At 45.3% G+C, this 19,069-nt stretch overlaps 1 protein-coding gene across 1 annotated transcript; it reads left to right on the top strand.

Moving 5' to 3' along the window:
- The first annotated feature begins 862 nt into the window (after positions 1-862).
- On the top strand, positions 863-13,148 carry ST6GAL1 (ST6 beta-galactosamide alpha-2,6-sialyltranferase 1). The gene is made up of 5 exons (XM_010017123.1): positions 863-1,484; positions 5,493-5,590; positions 9,023-9,124; positions 10,354-10,528; positions 12,907-13,148. Exons 1-5 carry the CDS (start codon positions 863-865, stop codon positions 13,146-13,148), a joined length of 1,239 nt encoding a protein of 412 aa, XP_010015425.1.
- The last annotated feature ends 5,921 nt before the right edge of the window (positions 13,149-19,069 follow it).

Genomic DNA, 19,069 nt, shown 5'->3' with positions numbered 1-19,069 from the left:
GCCTTGAGTAATATCTATCAAAGTGCATTTATGAACCCGAATATGCCTCAAACACTACTGTGGATTAATGGGCTCCCAGCAGCTGTTTAGGGAGGTTTCATGTTGGGAGTGCACTCACACCACTGCAGACTTGCAGGAGTTTCCTGGAAAGTCACCATGTGTGTCAGTACCAGGCTAGTGAAGCTCCTGGTGTTCATGAAATCACAGCTTTTGGGTTTTTTCCTCACAGTTATATGCCTCATTATATGCTTCAGTAGTGTTCATGACTATGGTCAAGTAGGAGCTTAGTTCTGGGTATGCTAGTGGTGGGATCTGGATATCGGTTGGCTGGGATGGGAGATGAAAGGAAGGCAAAGTGGAGACTTACCCTGCAGCTGATACGGTACTGGTAAGGTTAAACTCAACTGTCACTTGCGGAAGGGAATAGGAAAAAGGTCTGAGTGGCAGTAGCCTCAGACCACTGTTAGCATCTGAGGGTAGTAGGCAGCTCAAGTCTTTCTGCTCAGTGTTTGTGGTGGTGGACTTCGAAATGAGATCTTTAAACAGCCTGAAATTGTAAAATTACCCCTATGTGCTCTTCCTCTCCTTCCGTTGCCCACATACTGATGTTTATAACTTTCATATATATATATATATATTCAAGTCCAGATTGGATGGGGCTTGGAGCAACCTGGTCTTGTGGAAGGTGCCGCTGTTCATGGCAGAGGGGCTGGAACTGGATGGTCTTCAAAGTGCCTTCCAGTCCAAACATTCTGTGGTATGTGTGTGCCTGTGCACGAAACCCTGACTGAGATGTTTTCTTCTCTCCCAGGACCAGCTTCCTGCCCTCTGTTCAGTGTCCCATTTGGATGTACCATACACTATGGTTCACATCAATATGTTAAAAAAATTAATGTGTGTTCTTGTGGTGATACTGGTAGCGCTGACAATTTGCCTGTGGAGAGAGACGAGAAGAAGCTACTATGGTCCTTTCAAGACTGACATTGATGACTTACAGACTTCAGAAAAGTGGAACCCACTTAAATCACAGGGCCTTTTTCGTGAAGCAGCCAGTGAACTGAGGGAGATACCCAAAATCTGGTTTGGTAATCACAACAAAGTAAAAGGCAGCACCTTGGGAACATATGAGAAGTCCAAGAAAATATCAGACTCTATGAAGGTATGGGATAAGGACAGTTCATCCAGGAATCTCATACCCAGGCTGCAGAAGGTCAGAAAAAACTACCTGTCCATGAACAAGTACAACGTGACTTACAAGAGGAAGAGGAATGCTGCTAAACTCAGCCCAGAGAAGCTGCTCTGCCAGCTACGGGACAGGGTGAACATCACCATGATACAGGGATCGGACAGTCCTTTTGATACCTCTGAATGGCAGCAATACCTACCAGGGAAAAGCCTCAATGAAACAGTGGGCCACCTGGGTCACTGTGCTGTCGTGTCCTCAGCAGGGTCTCTGCGATCATCTCATCTGGGACAAGAGATAGGTTGGTATCTTTCTATTAACATAAAGTCAAATTACATATTTTATAACTAATGCTGAAGAGAAGCAACCTACTGTCATGCTCTTACCAGTAAGTTTGGTGTGGTTTGTTTAAAGTAAGTTGAAATATTATCCTTAAACTTGTTCTAAAGTTAGTGAATGTTACAGCCTAGGAGGAGATGGGAGTAATGATCAGATTCTCCCTTCCTGAGTGTATAGGCTGCATTATGATGGCCTGGGTCACGGTGCCTGGGAGCCTTAGACTTTGGGCAGGCTAAAATGGGCAAGCCCCAAAGGAGTGTGAGGGTTGAGTTCAGCTAAGAGGACACGACACATGTGCAGGTAGTTCTATTCCAGCTAGTCCTTTCAATGTTCATGACCAAGTTGGCATTGCTAGAGGGTAGCACTAATACTGGTTACCAGAGAGAGGTCTTGGTTCCTCAAGTGTTCATTTCTTGAGAGAGTTTGGGTGGGTTAAGTAATGCCAATGCACTCATTGCATAGTCAACAGTCAGAAAATTTTTTATTCGAAAAGACTTCTTCAGAGAAGAAGTAAAAGAAAACACTAAATTAGGGTAAAAAAACCCTGGACACAGCCCTGAGCAATCTGCTGCAGTTGACCCAGCGCTGAGCAGAGGGGCTGGGCACAGGCAGCCTTCAGAGGTCCATTTCAATTGCAGCAATGCTGTGATTCTTGCGGCTTTCATTCTGAACCATGAGGCAGTGTCTTGAGCTTGAGCAGCCCAGAAGACATGGCAAAACTTTTGCAGGGCTTTGTTTTATCTCTTCTTTAGACAAAGCTCAGTGATGCTTTGCAAAGTCTTGCTTGACCATATTTATCTGAGGTTAAAGCATTAATTAATAAATGCTGAAGTGTGGGTCTTGTACTGTATGCTTTGATACCAAAGCATTTTGTGTCTTTAAGAAAGCAGCATGCAGGGGAAACCAGCTTTTAACTCTGGGGTTTGTGCCTGGCAGAAAATTCTCCTGTGCCTGCATTTCCCTCAGCTTTCTTCACTAATTGTTGTTTGAGGCTCAGTTAAGATTCACACTTTGCTAAACTGCAGCTTCAAAGAAGTTTCTCTCTGGTGGAAATTGTTAGCAGACATCAGCGTGTTCCTAAGTTGTCTGTTGGATCAGGTCCCTTTGGCCTGCACTAAGCTACAAGTAACCTTCGTCCTCTGAAACAAGTAGATGGATGGCTTTTAATACATTATTTGTGGACAGCTTGGGTAAAGCCTTCAGAATCATAGTCCCAGGATCCTTACGGGAGGGTCAGGGTTTTGTTCTGGTACTTTCTCGGAAGATCTCCTCCAATCTCCTCTTTGCTTAGAATGAGGATGAACTGCCCGAAGGGTGTTAAAATGCCATGAAAGATGTGATGAAAAGGACTGTGGTGGTATGAACCAGGATAGCATTGCATCCTGGTAAAAATTGCATATGGGATGTGATTACTTCCACCTCTTGGGAGTGTTTGAGGTCAGGTGGGTCAAGGCTTGGGCCTTTTTCTTTGTGTACCTTTGGCTTGTTTAGGTGCTTCTTGAAGTTCTGTAGCTAAAGATTTCTATGGTGGTGACCTTCTGTTGAATGTGCTCCCCTGAAACAGCTGGCTTGTGTCGGTGTCTGTGTTAGACCCCATCATACTGATACAGCTGCTTGCTCCTCTGTAAAGAGACCCTCTCAAGGTGGTGTTTATGGACTGTGTTTATGGACTGTGGTAACGCAGCCCACGCAAGTGCTGGATTCAGAATCGGAGCAGTCAGGAGATGCAATGGGCTGTGCTCTGGCTGTGACACAGCTGGAAGGACTTCAGGCATGGAAAGCCATTTCATTGTTCCTACAGCCTGTCTCTAAGCCTGTCCCCGAAACTGAAGCACCAGTTTGTTCCAGATCACAAGGGATGGATGCTGGTAAGGTCACTGTTGTGATGTGCCCAAGGCAAATGCTGTTAACCCCTGCTGGTGTCAGTGGCTTGTGTTCCTCATGCCTTGGTGCAGACTTCAACCTTTCTGCTCAAGCAGTTATCTCTGCTAGTGATTCTGCACAGTTTTGGGCACTTGCAAACTTGAGCTGAATATTGAACACTTCAGGAGAATTCAGTGTCTTTATGTACCTTTAACCCTAGTTTTGATGTGACATATTTCCATGTAGGAAAGTGGTGGTTTCCTGGAGGAAGGTGCCAAAAAGGTACTAAATCTGGCAAGTTTACAGTGAAACACTTGTGCAGATGAGTGCAGCAGATTGCTGAATTGTTATTCCAGGGAATACTTGTTCTGTGTAATCACATCAAATGAGCAATTAGTCAGTGAAAGGGAGGCTGGCAGAGCAGAATGGGGAGAAGTTTGTGAACAGCAGCTCATATCTTACTGGGCTCTTGGTGTTATTGGAGTTTATGAATTACCAGTGAAAAATGTGATAGGAGAAATAGTAAGTGCACCACAACCACCTGGAGACAAAGTGCTTCAAAAAGCCAGAAACTCTGCCTGAGCAGTCATTAAACACCCTTTTAAAATGCACACTTAGGGCATAGTAACACTTGGTGTGTGGCAGAAGTTAAATGGGGAAATTATAACCCTGTACTCTATGGGTGCAAGGTAGGATGTGGAATTAAGGGTCTGTACTGGTAACTACAGAGCTGCTTCTCAGCATGGACATGTTTTTTTCAGAAACATCACCTTTGCAGGTTTTGTGTTGATTTGGAAGGCTTCTAAACAAAATCTACTTGCATATGAGAATAAAGGAGCTGAGAAACTAGTCTTTGCTGCCAATGATTACTGATCCTCCAGCATTGCACCTGAGCATAGCCATGTGTTCGAGACAAAGATCTTGGAAAGACCCAGTTACAAGGGCCTGTAGGGACAAGAAAAGGGGGAATGGCTTTAAACTGGCAGAGGGGTGATTTAGATTAGATATTATGTAAACGTTCTTCCCTGAGAGGGTGCTGAGGCGCTGACACAGGGTGTTCAGAGAAGCTGTGGCTGCCCCATCCCTGGCAGTGTTCAAGGCCATCTTGGACAAAGGGGCTTGGAGCAACCTGCTCTAGTGGAAGGTGTCCCTGCCCATGGCAGGGGGTTGGAACTGGATGAGCTTTAAGGTCCCTTCAAACTCAAACCATTCTGTGAATCTCTGATTCTGGACCAGGTGAACCCTTCTACCCTGGCTGGGAAGCCCACAATTCTCCAAGGACCCCGGGGGCAGCTGACATGAGCTGCAGTTGTGTGGCCCCAGTGCAAAGGCAGGAAAGTTGGTCCAGCTCCACTAACTCAATGCTTCTAACCACATGAAATGTTTTCTATCTAAATCTAGCCAGTAGGTATGGAGAAGCCAGGGTGACAGGCATGAACACCCTCTGTAGTGCAGCAGCAGCCTTGCTCTGTGGCATTACGACAGCCTGGCTGGCTGTGCCAAGGCAGAGGAGGGTGCTGGAGGAATGCTGGGCTATCTTGAGAGATGATGCCAGCAGAGGAAAATGCGGTGAATCCCGAGGCATGTAACAAGCTGTGCCTGTTAAATGCACAGCGGTGGTTTTATTTCTGTAATGTGGGAGGCTGAAGTCAGCTTTGCTTTCCACTGTGGTTACTATACATGTGTCTCAGGGTGGTCAACCTCCAGGCTACAAGAGAGGACGCTGGTTCACTGTTATTTCCCAGTTCCTTAGTTTGCAGCCAGCCACGTGGTAAATTAATTATACATTGGTCTATCTGCTGGTAAAGTGTTTGGAAGGATAAAGAGGGAGGGAGATGCTGTGTTCCTCTGTGCAGAGTGAATGTTAGAGCTGCTCTCTCAGCGTGCCAGTGAATTGTGGTTTAAAGAAGTGGGGTTTTAAAAGTGTGCTGATCATGAAGTTAGACTAACAACTTCTTCCACAGAATCTGACTTGGTACTTCTAGTTGTTACGTGGAAAGCCAGGGACTGGCCAGATTGTATTAGAAATACATGTGAATAACCTATTGCACATCTCTTCTATCACTCAAAACCCAGCTCACAGGTTTTCACTCTGGTTTGCTTCCAGACAGCCATGATGCCATCTTGCGATTCAACGGGGCTCCTATCAAGGGGTTTGAAGAAGATGTGGGGCAAAAGACAACCATTCGTCTTGTGAACTCCCAGGTAGGTCTGATGGATGCATGCCAATGTAGCAGAGCTGTGCACCTCCCCTGTGCTGCCTGGGAGCTGAGCAGCAGGCTGATAGAACGAAGTCCTCAGGGCTGCTGGGTTCATCTGCTGCTGGGAGGTCTTTAAAATGAGGTTGGGCAGAATAGGGCTTTCCATGTGTGCCTTTTGAATTATGTTCTTCCTTCTTGTTGCAAATGCTGTTGCTGCTCTTTTTGCTCATGTCTCGCTTTATCCCATTGCTGCTGTGCTGTGTTCTGCTGCTTGCTGCATCTAATTCCCGTGTGTTAAATCACCAGAATGATGTGTGTTCCTTTCAGAACCAAACTGGTTTTAGCAAACATATCTGGCTGCTGGTACCCTTCTTCCTCTGTCCCGTTCGACTTCTCACTTTTTTATCTTTCACTTCTGTGTGTGTTTTTATGATGTCAGATGGGTGTTACCACTTAAAGAAAACTTTCTCTGGAGGATGTGCTCACGGCCAAACTTATTGCTTTATGAAGTCATTTATCAGCAGAAACACGTCCTTGACTTGTGTGATACCAGGGTTATCTGCACAGGAATAGGGTAACCATGTGATTGTACAGCTCTAATACAGCAGCAATAACTCTCCATGTGGATGCTCATATTTTGGACCAAGTACACTTACAGCCATGTCGTATAGTGTTTTGGTTCTCCATGTAGCTCAGCCTGCAGGTGATGTTTTTATTCTGCCACCATCCCCTCTGAATGGAGATACCAGCTTAGAAAAGCTCAATTACGAAGAGAGCAAAACTGTTGCAGTTTTTACAGGCTAAAGTTAACTTAAAAATGCAGTGTTGATCGAGCTGCTGAATAGGGCAAAAGAGAACTCTCCGTGTGACTGGTGCAGGACTCTTGCGGAGTTTCAAAGCTGAACAGCTCTGAGTGCAGTCCCCGTTATCTTCAGGGATCACTGCTTTGGGAGCCTGGTTTTCTTCTGTGTTTTTGTTTGCACAGCTCAGTGCTGTTCTAGTCACAGTGACATGATTTTAACCTTCTTCTTAGTGGGGCTGCCTGATTGCATTTTGTTTTCAGCTTGCTGCAGGAGCTGTGCCTTGCCTTGCTGGTTGCTCTTGCAGGCATCAGGTCCTAGCTGGAAAAGCTGTAATTTGTTCTTTGTTCTGGCTGCTCTTATAAGTAGTCACTGTGAACAGGGATGGGATTATGGCTTGTCTCCTCTCATTGATCAATTCTCAGTTCATTTCCAAAGTGAAGGAAATGGGATCTCCTGAAGCTAATATGTCAAAACTGGTCGTATTGAGGAGTAGCCCTTGGCCAGTGACTCTAAGTTGCTCAGTAATTATTTTAAGATATTTTTCTGTAATTTTCTGACCAGTCTCTAGCACTTACCTGGGGGTTGCTGGTTTTAAGAGTGGAGCTGGGGTATCTTGTACATCTGTGTGTACAGTGAAAGATCAATAGATCAATACTGGCAGGACAGGGAGGGAATTTGGGATCCTCAGATCTGAGGATAGGCTCGTAGGTCCCCAACCCTGGTATTTATTTCTGAATAAAGAAATTCTTTTACATTGTCTTGCTTATTTTCTTAGGCCTTCGCTGGTTCATTGGTAATGCTTCCTTTAACGGCATGTTCTCCTGCAGTCTTACACAAGGCATTGATTTGCCCTGGGAAAGCAGTCACATCTTGTGAAAAATAAGGGCTGAAGAGCGTGCGGGGGGAGTGCTGCTGTTGTTCTGTAGCCCACAACTCCTTTCTGCAGAGCTGACCAAGAACGAGTACCTTGTTCCTCCCAGCACTTGTTTACAGTTCTCCTTGGCTGGCTTCTCACTGTCATGGAGAGCACTCTCTGCTTTGGCTGTGTTTGCTGTTATTGGCACTAATGAGTCTGCAGGGAGGAAGAGAAAGGAGATAGCACATTGGTGGAATGGAGTAAGATTGTGATGGGAAAGGGAAGAATGTTTAGATTACAGGGCATTTATTGCAGTAGCCAAAGGAACTCATTGTGATACAGTCAATAAATGCACCAGAAGGGTAGGAGCTGTATTAGCAAGATATTTGCTAAACAGTGAATTGGCCAAACAACAAATTAACTAGGAAATCAGTGGATCAGATAATTAAGATCAAAAAGCTGGGCAAGACGAATAAATCATGTAGCAATTTAAATGAATGTAACTACTTAGGAAGAATCAGTTATTATTAAAGAGAACAAATAGGCACTAAAGGTATCTAGGGAGCCAGATTCCTCCAGCAAACGAGTTAAGTGACTGATAGGTAACTTGCAGTGTCAAACGCCAGCTCTGTGGTGTGGGAAGGGAAACAGCAAATGCTTGGGGCTGTGGAGCCACTTGACATCTGGTTTCTTACCCCTTTACTTTTGTGCCTGTCACAGCTCTCTGGGGTTTGTGTAACTCTGCCAGCTCACATGGCTTTGCTTGGCTGATCTTTGCTTTCTCTTATGCTCAGTTTCTCTTGAATCCTCCCTTCATGTATTTCATGCCAGGAAGGTTCCTGAAAAATTTCTAGGCTTTAAAAGAAACAATTAAATGAAAATAAAGCTCCACCACACTCATTCCTGGGTAAGAGGTGGCTGGTGCCAGCTGCTAAGCCCTCTCCTTGCCTCTGCCTCTGGAGTCCACAGAACAGAGGCAGAATTTCACACCTGCAGTGTTGCACATGCCAGGTAGATATTCTGGATACCATAAGGAAATGCAAACAGGCTAAACATGTGGTCAAGGCCAAAGCCTAATCCTGCAGAGTTACACCAGATGTGAGGAAACCCTTTTCACTTTTGGAATAATTTCATGGAATCATAGAATCCCAGACTGGTTTGGGTTAGAAGAGACCTTAAAGCTCATCCAGTTCCAACTCCCTGTCGCGGGCAGGGACACCTTCCACTAGAGCAGGTTGCTGCAAGCCCCATCCAGCCTGACATTGAAGACTGCCAGGGATGGGGCAACCACCTCATGTGGAGACTTCTTTTGGTTCAAATAAATGTTCCTGGTAAAGCCAACAGTGTTTGCATTAGGCTCTTCCAGGACTGTCCTGGTGACTGGTGGCAGCAACTGCTTCTACTGGAAGCAGTTCCAGCAGACTGGTGGAAGCAACTATTCCCACCTGCTTCTGGTAGCTGTAGAGATGGTACCCATCATACAAGCTGAGTTACACTGTGGGTCCTGTCCTTCATTTATTATTGCAGATGGCTAGAGAAAGCCTTGTAAAGAGTAATGGCAGTTTTTCTTAGTGACTCTCCACTAAATCCTGTGCTGCTAGTAGTACTGGAGTTGGAGCTGGAAGGGCATCACTGGGCATCACTGCCTGCATGTGGTGGGGCATGCTCAGCAACCAGCAGTGGGATGGCTGTGGCTGTATTCAGGTATGTTCTACTGCTTGGCTGCCTGCTGATTCTGACAGCATACTGTATATCACTGTATTTGTTGTTATTCAAGCTTGTAACTGTCGAGGAGCAGCAGTTCCAGCGAGAAGCACTATATAACACTGGAATACTAATTGTCTGGGATCCAGCACCATATCATGCAGAAATTCATGAGGTAAGGCTGAGCTTTCTGTAAATAAAATCAGATTGATATACTTTGAAGTGCACCTGTTAACCCACTTCCTCATAACATGGACAATCACCCATTTTAAGGCCTTTCTTTCTTACCTTTACTTGATATGCGTATGTTTGTATGTAATTCTGAGAGTATCCCATCATGGGTGCTCCTAAGGAAACACTTGCCTGTCCCTCATCCCGGTGAGGGGCCTCAGGCCAAGTGTAATTGGTCACCACCTTTACTTTCCCATGGGCTGCAGCAGTTGTCATCTCATTAGAGGATGATCTCCTCTTCCTGACAGTTGGTATGAGATTTGTTGATGGCTGATGCTCGGATATTTCAAGCACCAGTCAGACATAAGATATATTTCATGCATTATGAATGGATTGGGAAACCCTCTGAAGATCTTGTCAAATGCCTCCTGTCTGTGTCAGCTAGACTTTCACTTGTGTTGCAATCCCTATATCATTCAATTTTCATTTTGAGTACAAAAGGGTGTTATTTGATAAGTGATGAGATTTGGAGGCTCAGGGTGAAAGCAGGTAGGAATGAATATCCCATTCTTTTATTTTAAGCTCTGTCTGTAACTGAGAGGTCTTTGCGTTCCTTTCTCTGGACTCTATTTCCTATTTTCTCACTGATGCTTATTCTTGTGTCTAGTCCCACACCTCCAGGAGACATGAGGGTGTATGTGCAGCATGCTTGAGAGTCAGTAAAACCAGGATGGGATATTTTTAGCATAGGGAAAACGATCTCAAGATGGCTTTATGAAAATATAAACCATCCCTAAGTGTTTTTACTGAAAGGGGAAGTTTTAGAATGCAAATCAGCTCAGTCTGGTTTAGGAGGTGGTGCTGGGGACACTTGCTGGCAAAATTGTCTGTTTTGTAGTCAGTGTGGGAAGGGGTTGGGGCCTGTAACATTTAGGACAGAGTTCTCAACACCATCTGCTACTAGGGGATGCAGAATGGAAGTATGCAAGATGCTGATCTCATGTAGTGGTCCTCCATTGAGATTTGGCACCTTTCCCTGCTCTGCTCACTGAGTTAAGTCACTGTGGTGACTTGAGGAGCAGATAAGGTGGTGTGGGACAGTGAGTGAGTGTGTGTGCCTATAGCAGGAAACTTGCCCCCTGGCAGCAGCAGGTTCTCTCATCCTTGTTTCCCATTAGCTGTGGAAAAGAGTGATCTAGAAAGAGAGTCTGACTTCCTGTTTCTGTTTTACAGTGGTACAAGAAACCAGACTACAACTTTTTTGACAGCTATAAATTGTATCGCAGCACACATCCAGAGCAGCCCTTTTATATCCTGAATCCAAAAATGCAGTGGCAACTCTGGGATATTCTGCAGGAGAATTCCCCGGAGCAAATCCAGCCTAATCCACCATCGTCAGGAATGCTTGGTAAGACAATTTCCCTCTAAACTTCTGCTTCAGTTTGCAGGCAGGAAGTCTCCAGGATGCCTTTATTTAAAGACAACTACAAATTTATGGTGCTTATCAGAGTTGCTTTTACAGTCTTTGCCTCATGCCAAAACTAAAGCTTCCTGTCTTTAAAGCAGCAGCTCAAGTTGTGTCAAAGTAAGCAGTTTTCAGCACCCCTCTGAAACAGCAGTTACAAACACGGCCTGGTTCCACATGGAAACAGGAGAGCAGATTGCAACATCGAGGTGGTCTCTAGGATTTCTGTCTTCTAGTGCCAGAGCAATTCCCTCAATTCCCACAGGGTGCAAGAGGAAGAATACAGCTTCTGCTTTTGTCAGACAACTAAATCTGGTTACTGCAGATGAAATCTGAGTGCTTGTCTGTTTATGCTTTCCATATATAAATATGGAAATATATATATATGGAAAAATATATATAGCTAAAGACTTGCTGGGGTGCTGGGGCTGGCCAGTCTGAATAGTTGTGCTGAAAAGTTTAGTGATATTCCTGCTTATTCAACATGCCAACATTTTGCTTGTCAGCATCCTAAATGCAGCCTCTCAGCAAAGGGGCTCATTTTACATTCTGCTGTTGCAAAGCTTTTCCTTCTTGCTGGAGAGCAAATGTTGTGACCAGCTGAAAAAAAAGGAGTGAACTTCTCAGGAAGCTCACATGCAATTTGAAATCACATAATCATAGAACCATAGAACAGTTTGGGTTGGAAGGGGTCTTAAAGCTCATCCAGTTCCAACCCCTGCCACAGGCAGGGGCACCTTCCCCTTGAGGGACCCCTTCCACTTGAGCAGGTTGCTCCGAGCCCCTGTGTCCAACCTGGCCTTGAACACTGCCAAGGATGGGGCAGCCACAGCTTCTCTGGGCACCCTGTGCCAGTGCCTCAGCACCCTCACAGGGAAGAACTTCTGCCTAATATCTAAACTCAGTCTCCTCTCTGTCAGTTAAAGCCATTCCCCCTTGTCCTGTCACTACAGGCCCTTGTCAAAAGCCCCTCTCCAGACTTTTGTCAGCCCCTTTAGGAATCAGAAGACTTTTAAAAGGTCTCCCCAAAGTCTTTTCTAGGCTGAACCAGCCTAGCTCTCTCAGCCTGTCTAGATAGATGTATGGTCTTGTTTGCCACATGGATGTCCAGCTGCTGTGCTTCAGCCCCTCTGCTCCCATCACTGCTGGAGCAAAGGCACATTTCTACCTCCGTGTAAACAGAATCACTTCTAATTTTTGCCAGTCAGCTGTCAGGTTTTCTCCCACAACCTTGCTGTTGCTCAGCACCTACTGCATCATTCCTGAATATTTGCAGACCAGCTGCACAGTAGCATAGTCAATGACTTCAGCTGCAAAATTGTTGTTAACTGGAGTTAGGCACCTGAAGGCAGGCACCAGGCCTTGCCAGACAGCAAATCCCTCTGTGGATTAAGTTTGGGCCAAGCTACCTCTTTAGCAAAACAACAGACAAGTTCCAGTTTTCAGCTCTGGGTTTCTTGGAAGGTCTAAGTGTGAATGGAAACTGTTATTTGAAAAGATGGATGAAAACATGTTTAAAATGCACCTTATTTAAACAAGTGGTTTCATGGAGGGATTCTTCCAGTGTCATGTAAACTGTGTTCCTCTGTTCACGCATGGTCCCTGGTATCTCAGATAACTGCATGAATTTTCTCTGTTATTACACATTGGTTCCATTTCCTTAGTATTTTCTTGCTATTTCTTGCAGTTGGAAGCACAATAAGCCAATAACTATAGCTTACTTCTGATCTGGCTAGAAAGTTGACAGAGCTGTGCCCAAACCTCATGTGAATGTCCTTAAGTGGTCCATGCGCCTGTCAGAAGAGAGGGGAGGGCAGCACTGCTCTGCTGCTGCTGGGGAGCTGGGGAGCCTGAAGCACAGAGGCTGCTTGCTCTCCACAACCCATCTCCAAGCACAGCCCTTTTCATATCCCCTGCATTCACAAGAGGCAGGTGGGGAAAAGGTGAAGGTCTCACTGCTGCTTATCCAAGCAGGTTTGAGATGGGCCGTTTGGATCAGCTAATTGGAGCACATAGTTGGCAGATACTCAAGTTTCCAGGAAGGTCATGGAGAACGGTAGCACTGTTTAAAACTGGCCTTTTGGCATGGCTGTGGCTGTTAACAGTCTGCTGCAATCAAGTCAATCATCTGCTTTGCAAGAGAGGGCTTCACAAAACAGCCCTGTGTGGCCAGGCTTGTTTTCTCCCCCTCCCCTCTGAACTGTCAGAAAGGAAAGCCTTCCCCTTGGAGCCAGATGGTCCTTGCTGACCTCCTGTCTCACTGGAACATGTAATCAGTTCCCTGATTTGACGTGGATTTGTCTGCTTTCTTTCCTCCCTAGGCATTGTGATCATGATGACACTGTGTGACAAAGTGGATGTGTACGAGTTTCTCCCTTCCAAACGGCAGACTGACATTTGCCACTATTACCAGAAGTTTCACGACCGTGCCTGTACCATGGGAGCTTACCACCCCCTCCTGTTTGAGAAAAACTTGGTGAAGCATATAAACCAGGGCACAGACGAGGACATCTATATCCATGGGAAAGCTACTTTGCCCGGCTTCCGGAATGTGCGTTGCTAGTGGATCAGTTTTTAGTGTTTAGGATTCTTTCTCTTGACTGTCAAAGCACTTTTTAAATCAGGGTTGTCAGAATCATTAGGTCTAAGCACTGGTGTGTTTTAACAGCTCTTCCATGTTGCAACACTTGCTCTTTGGACTGCGTTGCCTAACTGCTCCCAGCTGTAAAGCAGCATTAATACATTGTGGTACATCCACGTGGTGTCTGCATGAGCCACTGCAATAAATTTACTCCCAGTGGAGCCAGGCTCATGCAGCAGGTGGATATCTGCGTCTTCATGTCAACCCATGGTGTATGGGAGGCACAGGAGACACTTTCCAAGCAGAGATTGCACAAGTCAGGACCAAATGTTGGCTATAGTTTGGTTTACTTCAAAGGGTTTATGATAGCCAAAAACCTGGTCTATTGAGAAACAAGAAAAATAATGTAAACCTTGTTCCCGTAGTCCTAAGAGCTTTTTGAAGCAGAGCTGATAGATGGAAACACTGTCAAAGCTGTGTACTGAGAGGCTAAACTCCCAGTCCAAAATATTTGATTTTATGGTTTGTAAAATAGCTGTGGCAACTTCCTTTCAAACTGTAAGACTTCTGAAAGCAGTAGGAAAATATTTGGCAAAGGAAGAGGGAGGCAATTCACAATTTGGTGATTCTTGCAAGACTTTTAAATCTTTTTACTTTTTTTTTTTTAAAAAAAATTGCTTAAAATAAATTTCATTTAACATTAACTTCTCCAGTGCAGCGTTGTCCTTGGTACAGAAGAAGCCTTATTTCAGAAACCTTCTGGGCAGGATGCTCTGAGGTACCAATGGGAGAACTCACTGGAAGTCAGTTCCTCTTTCCAGCTCTTTGCTGGTCTGCCTTTGCAACTGTTGGCAAATTACTTGCTGGCTTGTCTCTGGTACCAGAAATACCACATAGCTGCTGCTAGATGAGATCCAGTGCGCTGCAAGCTAACCAAGGTGATCTCTAGGCTGCTGTGTTCTTTTCCGGAATAGGTGGGGAGCAGATGCATCGCTTCCATGCTTCATGAGCAGAGGGGAAGGAGAGCGTGCTCTGCTTCTCATGCTGAAACACATAGAATTGAGGAGGGTGCCTTTTTTCTGGTGCAAGGGGTTCTCCCATGGCAGCATGATGGAAGAAGTAGTAGCTCTGCAGTCTCTGTATGTTGGTGAGAATACCTTCCCTGTCCTCTTCCGTACTGATATGTTTCCTGATGTCTGTAAAGAAGGCTTTTCTTACGTTTTGAATAAATCCTGTCAAGTCGCTGGCCCATTCTTTCCTTGGTGAAACCAGTGTAAGTGGTGCTGCTCCATGGCCCCAGGGACTCTCACCAGCCTTGCACCAGTGCGGGCGGAGCTGGGAAGGAGCTGCTCACCTGCCTTTTTCAGTAAGCCCATGACTCTTGCCCTGTCTTGGTGAGAGGGCCACTGCAGAGCTGCTCTTCCAGCTCTCAGGCTGGCTTTCTGCATACCCATCTATTGGGATGGATTGGATCTGTCAGTGTTTACGAATTCAGGTCATTACACTACGGCACAGCAGCACTAGGAGAAGAATGGGGTGAAGCCCAGGAGCAGTTGTGTCTTATTAAACATTCATTTTACTGTTGGGGAAGGAGAGACCTTACAGAGGATGCAATGGATGGATGGTTCATTGCTGCAGAGGAGCAAGCACAGCACTGGGAAGCAAGCACCATCTGCCTGCTGTTCACCTGGGGATTCCCCAAACCACCTCTGCATTGCTGCTGCAAAACATTCAACAGGCTCCCCAGGGTCTTTCAGAGCCATCAGATACTTAGGGGCAATAGTGTTGCACTGGGCATGAAGTTTCAAACATTATACTAACAGTTTCAGCTGCATCCAACATGTGATTCATTTACAAGCTAAACAGAGTTTTAGAGGAATTATGACAGAGCTGAAAATAGGCCAGTGTTAACCCTCCTTATATATTTGTTTTCTCTTCTTGGCTGCATAGATCCAAATCTAATATAAATTCCAAGTGACGACAAGTCTGGTATTTAGAAGAGACAAGTTTGAGGACAGTAATAGCTAGAGTATAACAAAAGCCTTATCCCTCCTGCAGTCTCTTAACTGTTTCCAGGGCATGAACAGCTTTCTATCCATGTGGAAAATGGAAGAGAGTCATAGAATACCAGGTGAGGAGGGACCTCAAGGATCATTTGGTTCAACCTTTCTTGGCAAAAGCACAGTCTAGACTAGATGGCCCAGCACCCTATCCAGCTGAATCATAAAGGTGTCCAACGTTGGGGAATCCACGACTTCCAATTATTATTCCAATGACTGGTTGTTCTCATTGTGAAAATTTTCCTCTTGTGTCCAACTGGAATCTCTCCAGGAGTAACTTGTACCCATTATCCCTTGTCTTTTCCATGTGACTCCTTGTAAAAAGGGAGTCTCCATCATCTTTGTAGCCGTCCTTTAAATACTGGAACATGGTGATAAGGCCTCCCCTGAGCCTTCCTTTCTCTAGGCTGAACAAAACCAGCTCTCTCAGCCTTTCTTCACAAGGTTTCCCAATCTCTGATGATCTTTATGGTCCTTCTCTGGATCTTCTCCAGCCTGTCCACATCATTTTTGTGTAGTGGGAACCAAAACTGGGTAACAGTATTGCAAGGTGTGAATAGAGTGGGACAATGACTTCTTTAACTCTTCGGGTGATGCCCTTGTTGGTGCAACCCAGCATCCTGTTGCCTTTCTTTGCTGCAGTAGCACACTGTTCACTCATACTGAGCTTGTGTCCACCAGGACCCCCAGGTTCCTTCCCACTGAGCTGCTCCCTGGCTGGGTAGATCCCTGCCTGTGCTGCACCCTTGAGTTGTGTTTACCAAGAAGGCAACACTGCCCTTTCCAGTTAGGCACTGAAGGACTAACTACTGAGAAGGAAGTTCCATAATGATATGGGACGGGTGTGAGGGAAGGACAACAAGTCTGGGGAGGAGAATGGAGGGATTAGTTTAGTTTTTGTTGTAGGAAAGGTATCTCCTCTTGATTGTGTGTTATTTCTGCTTCTGAACATTGCTTAGAAATACTCTTCCTTCACGGTAGCTTCATAATTCTTCCCTGCAGTATAAACTAATCTATAGAACCCGCAGAAGCTACAGTCTTTGAAGTACTGAAAGGGAAGAGGAAAGGAAAAGGGAATGACAAGGAAATACTGGAAGGTGATGGGAACTCCAGCTTAATTTCAGAGACATCATCCCTGAATTGTGCTGACTTCAAGTTTAAACTTTGCATTGTTCAGTATTCCTCCTGTTCCTGCAGCTGTGCTGATTAATTGCAAAAGGTGTATTTTAGTATGACAGTGAATTGTCAAGAGATCTCATTTCTAAGCGTGGGCTCTAGGGAGCACATACCGGTCCTTGCTTGCCATTTTGAAAACCTAGCTGCTCCAGATTTTAAAAATAGCTTTAAAGTCCTAGAATTCCAAACCCAGAGACAGTGTCTAGAGAAAATATCAATCTTTGTTAAAACCTGTGATAATAAAATATTATACTTTGTTTAGACAAGGCAGTACAAACTGATTCGGCATGGTAAAGTATTAGGAAGTGAAAGGGTTTTTTTCCTCCACACTATAAATATACCCATCTTACAAAAGAGTCTAGTCTTGACTGTATTAACATGCAATATGGAGCAAAGATTGCTTTTGATCTGACACTCCTTCCTCTTTAGGTGTACTAGAGAGCCAGGTGCATGGGTGCAGAGAAGTTATCTGGTGAGACGAGAGCCCAGAGGAGGTTAAGTAAGTGCAGGAGTCAGGGGCTCATGGTTGGATGATGAAGTATTTGGACAATATAGAAGCAATGACGGTACGTTACTGGCAGAGGAACATTGGACTTCATTGTCTTTGAAAGAGAGCTTTCATTGTCTGGGCTGACAAAACTGCCTGTGGTTTTATGATAGAGGAAAGTCCATTGTATACACCTGAGTCAACGCACCCTTCCTCACCTCCCCAAGAAGAATGGAGTGGTTCGGTGGGAACTAGATTTGACAAGACACTAGTATATCAACAGTGGTGGCTAAAACACATGCTGGCACTCCCTGCAGAGGAACACTAGCTACCCCAGCCACATACTCTTTTTGTTCTCTGTGTATGCACTCAACTAAAGGTTGGGTACAGGCAAGACAGCTTATTCTTCTCTGTTGTGTACAAGTACATAACACGCTCTTGCCCAGCACTGCAGATCTTTGTTTTCACTTATGAGTTGTACCAGCCTGACAGGAAAGCATGTTCACCTGCTTCAGGTGATGATACAGGGCACACCGCAGAAGCACCAGGCTTCAACTTGGAGCAGATAGTTTGTGTGCATGATCATAGATATCTCAGATCCTAGCAAATGCTCCAGAAACAATATGCCTCAAGGATGGAAATGCCCTCATGTGTTTATAGGGGAAGGGGAAGTGGGGAAAAAGCTTGTGAAGGTGTACATATACCACCTGGTGTCCTGAGAAGGGAGCTACCTGCAGTATATTGAGCATGTCATCAGCTGGATCTAATGAGCTTAAATGATGGGAGCAAGCTGGGCTCTTGTTTGCTTTGTGCTTCACTCCAGGTCAGAAGGAGCTACAGATCACGCAGATGAAGGAAAAACAGGGTAAGTGGCCCTCTTTGTTCTCTAAGCAAATAGGTTCTCTCTCTGACCTGAACTCAAAGAGCTGCGTAGCAGCCTTGTCTTGTGAAAAGCATGGAAAATGGGTTAAGTGCACAAGATTGACTGGTCATCCTGTAACACAGTAAGGGAGATCTGGTGTCTCCTGGAGTTGGTAATGCACAGCTCATGTCATGCACAGCTTGTCTACGCTGCTACAGGGTTGCAAATGCAGCACCCTCACACACTGAAAAAGGAAGGAGCCCTCCTAGGGACCACCTTTCACACCATCTTTCATTCAAGTCCTGTGAAATGCCTTCCCTCTGTAGATAGGTGGTCCCTGTTGATACTTACCCTCCAGGATGTCATCTCTGACCTTGCAGCTTCATGTGTGATAAAAGCAGGATTTCATATCAATTGCACCTTCTGACAGTGGGTAAGGCTTGAAGCTTAGCACTCTGCCATTAGCTTGTGTTCAGTGTACAATGAGCAAAACTTATTTGGGAGGAAATTTAAGCAACGTGAATTTGGAAAAGCAAACAAAACAACTAACTCTGTTCAAGGTGTGCTTTGGGAAATAACATTTGTGTTTGCAAAGGCAGAATGGAAGGTGAGCAGGGAAAAACTGCCCTCAGCAATGGTTCAGAGAAGAGTGTCTCCTGAGCAATTTGTTCCAAGTAACACTGAAAGCCAGAGAAGGGGAGGAGCAGAGGGAATGGACTGGGAATGGTTTGGAGTGAGTAACTTCTAGCAGCAAGCAGACCTCTTTAAACAGAAACAGATATTTCCCCAAGCCCAGTGAACTTGGCTTGCTGTCCCCGTGCCATCTCTGAGTGTGTTGCTGGTTTTGAAGGTCAGTGTGGGTTGAAAGCTGTGCTTCTGGGAACAGAACAAGCTCAGAACGTCTTTATTTCTATTCATGCCAGTATCTTGCAGTGTTTCTCCTGTCTGGCCCTGGCATCTTTTACAGAAACAGCAGCAAGGCTCTTCCACGAGCCAACACCATTTCAAACCTGTGTCAAACCCCTTCTCAGCAGATGCTGGTGGCTGTCCTGCATGTCAGAAGTAGTTAACATTTTTAGCATGGGGGGTGTACTTTACAGTTTCAAGGAATTCAGAAACCTCATGGGGGTTTGTGAAGCCACTGGCGTGGAAAGTGGTTTGCTGTAATCAGTGAATGGGAGCTTTCAAAATCTCTATCTTGGTTGGTCGCTCTGTAAATACAGTAGCAGTTATCTCTGTGTCCTGAGAAGATGGATCTGGGAGGATTCATGGGGGCACAGGGAAGAGAAGATGACATTTCTCATTGGCATGAATAGGC

The sequence above is a fragment of the Nestor notabilis genome, unplaced genomic scaffold, assembly GCF_000696875.1.
Source record: "Nestor notabilis isolate BGI_N333 unplaced genomic scaffold, ASM69687v1 scaffold1016, whole genome shotgun sequence".
NCBI classification, from domain to species: domain Eukaryota; kingdom Metazoa; phylum Chordata; class Aves; order Psittaciformes; family Psittacidae; genus Nestor; species Nestor notabilis.
Note: the sequence above shows the minus strand (reverse complement) of the source record. Positions and strands in the feature narration are given on the sequence as shown.

Excerpts from the sequence above, each read along its gene's own strand:
- ST6GAL1 (XM_010017123.1), top strand. The coding sequence starts at position 863 with ATGGTTCACATCAATATGTTAAAAAAATTAATGTGTGTTCTTGTGGTG. Across the intron at positions 5,591-9,022 it reads TTCGTCTTGTGAACTCCCAG|CTTGTAACTGTCGAGGAGCA; the intron begins GTAGGTCTGATG and ends TTGTTATTCAAG. Across the intron at positions 10,529-12,906 it reads ACCATCGTCAGGAATGCTTG|GCATTGTGATCATGATGACA; the intron begins GTAAGACAATTT and ends TTTCCTCCCTAG.